The following is an 11,520-nucleotide window of genomic DNA, read 5'->3' on the forward strand; positions in this document are numbered from 1 at the left end:
CCTCTGGCAAAGACAAAGTGGGTACGTGTGGGAGAAAAGAGTGAAGTCAGATCCAGTGCTCTTAAAATTCTGAGAGGCCAATATTAATATCATGGTTTCTAAAATACAGTTTTAAAAAGTAAATTGCAAGTTTAATGCCTTCCTCTGAGTGATTAAGCACTTCCTACTTAGAGGTGCTAGAAATAAATGAAGTATAAAATAGTACTACCCAGGGTTCTAGGCCAGCCGGATTATCAGCCAAGGAGTTAAAAATCCTTGCAGACATTCTACGGGAACAATGCACTACAAAGATTGCCTGTCTGTAGAGAATGAAAATTCTAGGCTGGCTGCATCGGCACCTGCTGCCCACATTAAAGAGTTCCTCGACTACTAAAATATGCAAGCCCTTGGTCTGTTTCATTTTTCTCCTGCCGTGTTAATGAGGTACTATCAGCATTCACAAAGTGACGCCTGTGAGTTGGGACCTTTGCTGAGTAGTCCCTAGTGCGGAGCCTGGGTCTCAGGTTCAGGGAGTCGTTTCTGCTGTGAAGTGGCATCGGGCCCTGGCCCCTCCCCTTGGACGCAGTTTTCCCTCGGATGTCCCCAGACTCCTTTGCCAGCGGCCCTTCTGGCCCCCTAGTGGCAGGTGTGCCCTCGTGTCCCACTCCACTTTACAGCCGGTCTCATCGGAGGGAATTCTCCCGGCTTCATTACTGGCTACTCTACTTACTATGGAGACTTTTTGTTGGATTGCTGTGTCGGAGCCATTCCAGGCTAGCCCGTGGGCTTCATGCACTGAGACGGGCGCTCTTCCAGGCCCTGGGCTTAGGGGATGAGACAAATTTCCCTGCTTTTATGAAGCACTGTTGTTTGGTTGGTTGGGATTTTTTTTTCTTTTTTTTGTTTTGTTTTGTCCTCTGTCAGTTTTGTTTTTTTCTTTTAAACCTGCTTTTCAGAAATCTGAAATTGTACAGATAGCCTAGCTGTCACTTTTCCGGAGGGACTCTGGCCCCTGAATTCTGAAGAGCGGACATTACAAATATGCATACCAAAAGCTGTGTTGTATCCCAGTGGAATCTTCCTTCCTGTTTGCAAGGACACTTGTGGCTTTGCCGTGCTGGCCCGCACAGTTCTCCTCCAGCCACCTGAGCACCTGCCTGACTTCTCAGGCGTAGGAGAGGAAGGGGCAGAGCCCGCCGACTGCACACTCCTCATCCCCCAAGTAACTAGCTGAGGTCTCCCTGAAGGTCATGAGGACTTACTTGGTCAACTTGCACCCCGGATGCCCGGGCCACCCACCCGGCTTTTGAAGGTGGCCTGTTTACCGCTGATTTCCTGAAAGTACCTTGTTTCACAGTGAAGGTAGAGCCTTGCCTGTCGCTGACGTAGGCCCTTAGAGGAGGAAGGAAAGCTCTCAGTGGGAAAGACTGAAACCCACCGTTTAACGCCTCTGGTTTGCAACCACCTCTCTTGTGGAGTTCTCTTGGCCCCGTGCCTGTTCGCTCAGGTTTTTGCCCAGCTACACAAACCACACTGTGCACTTTCTGTTTTCCCCACATACTCACCACTCAGAATGTGTGCCTCCTTCATGAAGACCATACATTATTATCTTTGGTCTCCACAGTTTGGGTTAGGGTTAGTAAGAATCTAGACGTGGCATGCTCATTCCTGTTTTGTTTTTTTTTTTAATGTTTATTCATTTTTGAGAGACAGAGTGTGAGCAGGGAAGAGGCAGAGAACAGAGGGAGAGAGAGAACCCCAAGCAGGCTCTAGGCTCTGAGCTGTCAGCAGAGTCTGACACGGGGCTCCAACCCACAGAAGGCAAGATCATGATGGAGCCAAGGTCAGACACTTAACTGACTGAGCCACCCAGGGGCCTTGATGCTCATTTCTTTCTTTTTTTTTTTTTTTTAATGTTCATTTTTGAGAGAGCGTGAGCAGGGGAGGGCCAGAGAGAGAGGGAGACACAGATTCCAAAGCAGGTTCCAGGCTCTGAGCTGACAGTACAGAGCCCAACGCGGGGCTCAAACCCACGAACCACGAGATCATGACCTGAGCCGAAGTCACATGCTTGACCAACTGAGCCCCCCAGGCGCCCTGATGCTCATTCCTGTTATGTATATTGAAAATGACTCATGTGCCTCTAGAATTAGTAATTAGAGCTGCAGAGTTCATGTCAGTTTTTAAATGTTTATTTGAAAGAAATATTTAGTTCTGAAAGTTACTGTTTGTTATATATCCTTGGACTCAATAATTCTCAGTATTTCTCTGACTAAAGAACCAGAAATGGACACAGAGCTGTGTCTATAAGGATGTTGATTATGGTGTTCATGACAGGAAAGAAAGCTGAAGCAAAGCCAGACAGCGGTGGGGATTTGGTGGTGGGTGAATTATAACACAGCCATGCAGTGGATGACTATTCGACTTTAATGAATTCTTTTGAACTTAGTTGATGAGATGCGTTCATGCCATGGTAAATGAATAAAAAGGCAAGGCATAAAAGTGACTTTGGGGTCCATTTTTATAACAGCACATACTTATGAAGACTAGAAAGCCAAATGTCCAGTGACCGTGACTGTTCCTGTTGACGGGGTTCCTAGGGGAAGTGTGCGCAAAGGCGATACTTGGAGGAGACATGATTGAACGTGCACGCTAGTTTTTCTCCAAGACACAGGGAATGATCATTTTCTGAGGAATGTTCATTTGTAACTTCCGCTCCAAATGTCTTGGAACTAAGACCCTTAAGGTTTGTTTCCAGTTTTATCGTGTGTTGGTGCACAGGCCTGTGCCTCACCAGGACACTATTGAGTCTTGACTTTAACCTCATTTTCTGCTACTGAAATTAGTGATTTTCGTTTTGAAATTTGAAGATAGTTTTAATGGTTGATGCTATTCAAGAATTATCTTAGTATTTATGAAACACAACTGAAAGGACATTTGGGGGCATAATAGAATATGCTGACCTTAAAAACCTATTTAGAAACATCTCTGGGTTGTACACCTGTTGTATTTTGTCCAGGTGACAGTCTTAAAGGAGAATTTGTACCATCGCGCGTACGTAGGATGAGTACCTGGAATCCCGTGACTTTTCATTGAAACCACACACTTGAGGAGATGTTCTTTATTATGGAAAAGGGGCTTTCCCGGGAGTGTACTTGATTTATCAGCCGTCTGTGGATCACCAAGTTGTTGGCAGTTTCACAGCAGCTAGTGCTCTTGAGGCAACAGGATTATCTTGAAGGCTCTTAGGTCTGGGGATCTAAAATCGCCTTTGTGTTCTGTGCAGCTCAGAGCTCGGACTACTGCGTGCCGCTGGAGAATGGCGAGACGGAAGACGATGCGGACAGAATGCTCGTCGACAGAGAGTATGCTGCTGTAACAGGTGGGGGTGGACAGTTTCCTGTTAGCTGCGGCAACAGCCCCATGGTCGAAGACACCACACAGCAGGAGGGTGGTTCTGTCGGACCAAAAGAAATAGAAATATATACTGTGTCCGCAATGCAGACCCCTTGTCGTTGCAAGAACCAGTATGCATATTATTTCTAACATGAGTTTCTCTCACAACGTTTGCACTCTGTTGTCCAGCATTTTAAAGAATGTTCTGCCGTGTGCATATCTTGGGCGAGTTTGTAGACAACAAGGATACGAGTGTTTTGGGTGCACGTTGTATAGCTGTGAAAGCTGTTAAGTGCAATCTTCCTATTTTGATTTGAAACTTTTGCTTAACGTGCCTTGTTTAATTCTCCTGGGTTTTGCATGCGTCCCTTTCTGACATGTGACCTTTGGGTGAACGCACCGGACGGCTGTCCGTTGCCAGTAATCTCAGCAGGATAAAGGGCGGGGAGCGTGACCCGCTGTAGACAAGGAGCTCCAGCCGACACGTGGTTCTCACTCGTGACCGGTCACGCCGCTGTGGACTCTCCTGCTCGCCGCTCCCGGTCGCTCTGGCTTCTGGGGCGTCGCTGAACACCGCGCCTCACGAAGCACGTTTTGCGTGCCCAGAGTGTTAACATGTTCAAACGGTTGATAGTCATTTTCAGTTTTTAAAAGTCAAAGCCTGCATTTCTTTTTAGCATTTAGAATCTCTCGAGATTTATCCTTTCAGTTAACACTTTGCTCTGCCATTCTTCAGGTGACCCTGAAAACACGTTAGCTGTTTCCTCCTGTGTTGATACGTTTAGAAGGAGATACTGGTTGGTTGCTTGGTTGGTTTTTAAGGCTTTGTTAGTGTATCTCTGTGCTAAATTCTTCAGCGGGGTAGGAGATTATATGTACGGTTTCCCAGACGTACGTGAAGAAATCATTTCTGTTTACTAAAATGAGAGGGAAATGTGCACATCTTTCTAGAAGCGTACAGGGTTGTTACGGGTGGATTCGCCTTTTTGCCAAAGAATTCAGTGGGTAGATTTTCTAAGGGAAATTTTGATTGGATAACACATTTAAAGATTTTGGCCAAAGACGAATAACAAAACTCAAAGCTCTTCAAAAATAAATAACTAAATGGCATTGCTACATGCTTTTAAAAAGGCAGGAGTAATCACTCTTTACTCTTCACGCACTAATTCCCTGGGTTTTCGGGCTGAACTTAATGCCGGGCTTAGGTGTAGATTGAAAAGGCCACACTTCGTTTCAAGCCCAGCTCATCCAGCGGAGCAGATGCCACATTTCCCCTCAGCTTACGGCATTGTGTGCCGGCACACACACAGGGTACTGGGCTGCCAGGGATCCCCCACGGTGGGTGGGCAGACGGGGAGCAGGAGCGCGGGCCCCAAGGGGCGCCTGGAGCCAAGTGAGGATGGCCAGCAGGACACGGTCCCGGCCATGCGGGGGTCACAGCTCAGCCAGTCTCTGGGATACCTGCTATTTTCAGGCTCAGTTTTATTAGATACTCCATGACGACGTGAGGTTATCAGCTGGCCTCGATTTTGAGATTGCATAATGGAGCTAATTTACACTAACTGGGCACCGAAGAGAAACAACACACACGCATGCACGCGCGCGCACACACACACACACACACACACACACACACACACACACGGGGAACACTACATGGGAACAGTGCGTCTGGGTAACTCGGATTTCCAAGGTCATGCTCGTTTACCTTTTCAGGTCCAGTCACCTGGAAATGTACTATCCATCTTTGTGAAAAGTGCATCGTTATTTGTCCTAATCACTGTCAAGGTTGCCATCATAGTCGGGAGTTTGACCACCCAGGAAACGTCTATATTTTTGAAAAATAACTGATATAAATGTTTCTCTGGGAATATCTTGTTTCATTTCTTTTTATTAGGTTCTTGAGACACTTGTTCTCTGGCCTTGAGTGTTTACTAAATGGAAAAGCTGCCATTTAATTTGAAAAAAAAAAATAATCCCTTATCCTCTGAAGAATTTATAGCAGTTTCCAAACTATGATTATCACTTAAATTGCCAGAAAAATGGATGGTTAATGGAATGTTTGGAAGGTGTTTTTGTTCACTGAACAAGCCGTGATCTTTTTGTTGGCGGGAAGATTTGTGGATCACACAGAAGCCTGGTGTCCAGACGCCAGTCAGAGGCGCACAGATGGCAGGTGGCGCAGCGGACAGCAAGCCCTGCTGGGGGGCAGAGACGCGTCCTCGCTGGGAAGGCAGTGGGACTCCTCTCCTCTGTATTTAATACCTTTCTTTAATAGCCCAGACCACTGAGATTAAATTCAGTGTCACAAGCAAGACCTGATCGTAGATGATCCTCTGTGCTGTTGAGCGAACCCCCACGAACACAAATGGTAGTCTTGAGTCTCCTCGTACCGAAAAATACCTCGTACTGGCTCTTCCCGTGGGTCCGCACGTGTTGTGACTGACTCTTCCCCCCTCCCCCCATAAGGCATCCTCCTCTTAATGGATGTCTAAACAATCAACGTTTTTCCACCGTAAGTGATTTTTTACAGCAGTCCAATTAGGCGAAGCCTTGGACCCCGTTGTCCCTGTAAATGCTGAACTTGGAGGAGCCCGCCAGTCGGTGCCAATGTGCCGCTGGCCCCAGGGCGGACGCGGGAAAACACTTAGCAACTCGTTCTCTCGTCGCCGCTCTGCGCTGTGCCTGCGCCGCCGTGTGGCATCTCGCAGAAGTGCCAGGTGGATGCGAGTGGCGCTAAGACGTGACCTCTTGTGTCCGCCTCCCCGGCTTGAGAGGCGGGCGGCCTCTACGGAGCTCTGCGCCGCTGTCTCGCCTGGTCCCAGGAGCTGCCCCAGGCCCGGCTTCACGGACCCTTCTCTTTTTCCCTTAAGAGCTGCAGAGGTGTGGGGTTTTATTTTAGCTTCGTGGAAATCCTTCCATTTAGTTCTGCTGGACTTTTTTCTCGGGTGATTTTTAAAACTTCTTTCTGAAAGTAGTCTTAAAATGAGAACAGGTTTTTTTTTTTTTTGACAGCTTTTCAGTACTGCTGGTATTTTTCGTGCCGTGTTATTTGTCAGCTTAGGTTTTTAAACTCAGCTACTCAATGCTACTGAAATTCATAAATGTTTCCTACCTTACCAGGCAAGTGGCACTGTTGTGTTCTATTTTTAAATCTGCCAGTGCACAGTTTTCTACTTCGGCGAAGGAACCGGTCTGTTTGAGAGAAAAAACAAAAGCTAAATAAACCCTTTACAATTGTAGCAGCAGTGAAACATTTTTTGCACTTTCTCCTTCCCCCCCTGGTTCTGAATTTTGGTGACAGGTGTATTTCTTAATGCAGATGTGAAAAACAGTAGCTCCGTGTCGAATACATTGACAAACGGATGTGCCATCAATGGACACTTGGACTTCCCCTCCACGACACAGCTCAGTGGGATGGAAAGCAGGAATGACCAGTGCTTGACAGGATCTAATGGAATTAGCAACGGATTAGTGCCAGGACGGCCTTTTCCGAGTAGTCAGGGTTCTGTTTGTATTAATGGGACCGAGGAACCGGAAAAGACCGTGAGCGTTAACTCGGAGATGTGTGGCTCTCTGCACCTGAACGGGAGTCCGAGTAGCTGCGTAGCTAATAGACCTTCATGGGTGGAGGACATCGATGAGAGTCTGCACTATGGGCACTACCATGGCTTTGGGGACACTGCCGAAAGCATCCCCGAGCTCCACAGCGTGGCAGAGCACCCTGGCTCCGCGAAGGGGGGAGACAGACACGGCAGTGGCGCCCTGGGGGCCATGCACCTGTACCACGGCTCTTAAGAGACGCACTCGCCCCCACCCCCCTGCAGCAGCCAGCTCAGTACTGAAGTGGCATCGATTTGAGGGAATGCTGCGACTTGTACTATTTTTTTATACTTTAGCTTTCTGGAAAAAATAAGCTTTTATTGGAAAAGTTCCTCCCGAGTCCCTATTGTATGCACGCGTAGGGCTTATTAAGTGCATAGCTGTTTCTTTCACAGGATGGTGAGCCTCTTCTGGAGTTTAATTTTTCTCCCGCCAGCCGCAGTGTTTTCTTTTGAATACCGTCACCTTAATTGCCATTATTCCTTCAGTCAAATTAAATTATATCTGATCAGCATAAATTGGGGCCAGAAAATGAGGTGCCTGGTGATTCAACTCCTTGCACATAGTGATTTTGAAGAGCTTGCTTTTACTCTTTCCTGTAGAATTTGTGACAGAAGACAGCTCTTTCCCTATGCAAAGTATAGCCTTACAAAGATTTCTTGAAGAGAATGTTTGATTTTTCAGTCTTTTCATGGAAACTTTGCGACTTGCCATGTGGTGAGGTCTTGCTTAGAGCCACACGTAGTGGTTCGGGGGTGTGAGCGGCCCCTTCTTTAAAGCCGTGGCTCCCTGCCCTGGATTTCATTGAAAATACGTGCAGCCCGGGACTGACCTATGATATTATTCCACATTTCTTGCTTTGTCTCTACACCTTTTACCACAGATAACGGTTTCCTTTATAGGTAGTGGAAATTACTCTTTGTAGGAACTGCCAGGTCAGAATGTTTAACTGACTTTTTGACTTATATTTTCTTTTTTCCTCGTTTTTGTTTTTTGGGGTTTTCTGCTTTAAAATGTATACCACTATGTATATCCAGTCAACTGAGAGAATTTCGGATCTCTCTTAATAAAACTGCACTAAGTTTATGGTTTTATAGAAATTAGCTTTTGTTTAGGCAACTAGTGGTCACACTGTGCAAATATTGTAATGAATTTTTACTTTTCTGATTTTTGTAATAAAAATTGGTGAAGATCGAGAAAATGTCAGATGAACAAACCAATGTTCTAAGAGTGTAACTAACATGTTGTTTTTAAACTGTTCTTTACAAATTGAATAAAAAACTCTCACACTCGAGTTGTTCCTAGGGTGTTCTTTCTTTCCAAGGTGTGAGGGCCTGTAGGGCGCATCTGTGCAGGAAACAGGAAGGGAGGTTCAAGTTCAGTATTGCCTTTTATTTTGCTTGTAAGATTTTACTTTACTCCCCTGATCCTGCCCATGTAGTTATTTCTTACCACTGTTTGATTTGTTAACATGTGTGCTTTGGTTGTATGGATACTTGATCTCACTAGTTGGCTCTTAGGGGTCTAAATTGCTGTCAGCTAATAGTAATGTCCCTGCGTGCTTATTTTCATAAAAGACAGCAACCCAAGAGGCTCCTGGGCGGCTCAGTCGGTTAAGTGTCCGACTTCAGCTCAGGTCATGATCTCTCAGTTCACGAGTTCGAGCCGTCTGTCGGGCTCTGTGCTGACAGAGCCTGGAGCCTGCTTCCGATTCTGTGTCTCCCTCTCTCTCTGACCCTCCCTCATTCATATCTGTCTCTCTCTGTCTCAAAAATAAAATAAAACATTAAAAAAACTGAAACAGGAGTGGTAAAGTGAGTGGAGACAAAGCTCAAACAAGTCTGGATGCGAGCTGATATTGACACTGGGTATGTAAATGTTCATTGTTCTGTGTACTTTGTATATATTTGGGGGAATTTTTTTTTAATTTTTAATTTTATTATTATTTTTTATAATTTACATCCAAGTGAGCATATAGCGCAACAATGATTTCAAGAGTAGATTCCTTAGTGCCCCTCCCCCATTTAGGCCCTCCCCTCTCCCACAACCCCTCCAGCAACCCTCAGTTTGTTCTCTATATTTATGAGTCTCTTGTGTTTTATCCCCCTCCCTGTTTTTATATTATTTTTGCTTCCCTTCCCTTATGTTCATCTGTTTGGATCTTGAAGTCCTCATATGAGTGAAGTCATATATGATTTTTGTCTTTCACTGACTAATTTCACTTAGCATAGTACCCTCCAGTTCTATCCACGTAGTTGCAAATGGCAAGATTTCATTCTTTTTGATTGCTGAGTAATACCCCATTGTATATATAGACCACATCTTCTTTATCCATTCATCCATCGATGGACATTTGGGCTCTTTCCATACTTTGGCTATTGTCGATAGTGCTGCTATAAACATTGGGGTGCATGTGCCCCTTCGAAACAGCACACCTGTATCCCGTGGATAAATGCCTAGTAGTGCAATTGCTGGGTCATAGGGTAGTTCTATTTTTAGTTTTTTGAGGAACCTCCACACTGTTTTCCTAAGTGGCTGCACCAGCTTGCATTCCCAGGAAATTTTTTTAAATTAAGACTTTAAGAAGACAAAGAATGATCTAGTACTTTGAAAACATATGGACGTCATTTTAACACTGACCAAGAACAAGCTTAAATTTTGCTCTGCATGTCTCACCAAAATTAAGTGCATCCTAAACTATTATAATAGTTAACTGGTTCTTAACTTTTTTTGGTCTGAAGACCCTGTTAGGTGCTTGTATACTTAAATACTAGTGGCAAACAATTGGAAAATTAGACTTTAAAAAGTCCATTTACAGTAACACCAAAAACCATAAAATACCTAGGGATATATCTTAAAAGATATTCAAGACCTCCACACTGAAAACTGTAAAACATTTCAGAGAAAAAAAAAAGGTTCAAATGAATGTTTTGGTTGAACTATGGGAAGAAAATCTATTTGCAAATGACATGATATATATACAGAAAGCCCTAAAGACTCCACCAGAAAACTACTAGCACTGATGAATGAATTCAGTAAGGTTGCAGAATACAAAATTAATAAGCAGAAATCTATACATAATGAAATACATTAATGAAATAGCAAAAAAGAGACATTAAGAAAATCCCACTTACAATTGCACCCAATATGATAAAATACCTAGGAATAACATTTAACCGAGGACTTGAAAGCTCTATACTCTGAAAACTATAAAACAGCGTGAAAGTAATTGAAGGAGACACAAACAGATGGGACGACATCCCATGCTCATGGATTGGAAGAACAAATCTTGTTAAAATGTCTACACTACCCAAAGCAATCTACAGATTTAATGCAACCCTATCAACATACCACCAGCATTTTTCACAGGGCTAGAACAAATAATACTAAAAATTTGTTTGGAACCCCAAAGGACTTCAAATAGCCAAAGCAATCTTGAAAAAAAGAACAAAATGAGGCATCAAAATTCTGGACTTAAAGTTGTATCATAGAACTATAGTAATCAAAACAGTATGCTAGTGGCCCAAAAATAGACACAGATCAACGGAACAGAGAGCCCAAAAGTAAACCTATGCTTATATAGTCAGTTATGTACAGCAAAAGAGGCAAGACTATATGATGGGGAAAGTCTCTTCAGATACTGGTGTTGGGAAAACTGCATAGTTATGTGCAAAAGAATGAAAATGGACCACTTTATCACACCACACACAAAAATAAATTCAAAATGAGCTAAATGTAAGACCTGAAGCCATAAAAATCTTAGAAGAAAACAAAGGCAGTCATTTCTTTGACATCAGCCATGGAAACATTTTTCTATATATGTCTCCTCTGGCATGGGAAATAAAAGCAAAGTTAAACTATTAGGACTACACCAAAAAAAAAAAAAAAAAAAAAAAAAAGAGCTTTACCACAGCAAAGGAAGCCACCATAAAACAAGGCAATCAGCTGGCTGGGAGAAGATATTTGCAACTGATATATTTGGCAAGGGATTAGTATCCAAAATATATAAAGAACTTACATAACTCTACACAAAACAGTCCAGTTAAAAATGGACAGAGGAGGGGCACCTGGGTGGCTCAGTCGGGTAAGCGTCTGACTCTTGATTTCCACTCAGGTCATGATCTCATGGTTCATGAGTTTGCATCTCGCATCGGGCTCCACACTGACAGTGCAGAGCCTGCTTGGAATTCTCTCTCTCCTCTCTCTGTCCTTTCCCTACTCCTGTGCTCGCTCGCTCTCAAATAAATAAACTTCAAGTTTAAAAAAAATGGATAGAGCATCAGAGTAGGCCTATAGGTGGCCAACAGACACATGAAAAGATGTTCAACATCCCTCCTCGTCAGGGAAATACACATCCAAATCACACAGATATCACCTCACACCTGTCGGAATGTCTAAAATAAACACAAGAAACAAGCATTGGCGAGGAGGTGGAAAAAAATGAACTTCTTGGTGGGAATGCAAATCGGCACAGCCACTATGAAAATATGATGGTTCTTCAAAAATTAAAAACAATTACCATACGACCCAGTAATTCCACTA

General features: G+C 44.0%; 1 protein-coding gene across 1 annotated transcript in view; it reads left to right on the top strand.

Annotated features, from left to right (window-relative positions):
- ANKRD10 (ankyrin repeat domain 10) overlaps positions 1 to 8,272 on the top strand; it is a 33,085-nt gene extending 24,813 nt beyond the window's left edge. The window contains exons 5-6 of the mRNA XM_019443897.2: positions 3,266 to 3,361; positions 6,698 to 8,272. Of these exons, the coding sequence (XP_019299442.1) occupies positions 3,266 to 3,361; positions 6,698 to 7,173 (572 nt within the window). The 3' untranslated portion in view covers positions 7,174 to 8,272. The remainder of the gene's footprint in view (positions 1 to 3,265; positions 3,362 to 6,697) is intronic.
- Positions 8,273 to 11,520: the final 3,248 nt, after the last annotated feature.

The sequence above is a fragment of the Panthera pardus genome, unplaced genomic scaffold (genome assembly GCF_024362965.1).
Source record: "Panthera pardus isolate Hobbes unplaced genomic scaffold, ASM2436296v1 HiC_scaffold_1, whole genome shotgun sequence".
In the NCBI taxonomy this organism is placed as follows: domain Eukaryota; kingdom Metazoa; phylum Chordata; class Mammalia; order Carnivora; family Felidae; genus Panthera; species Panthera pardus.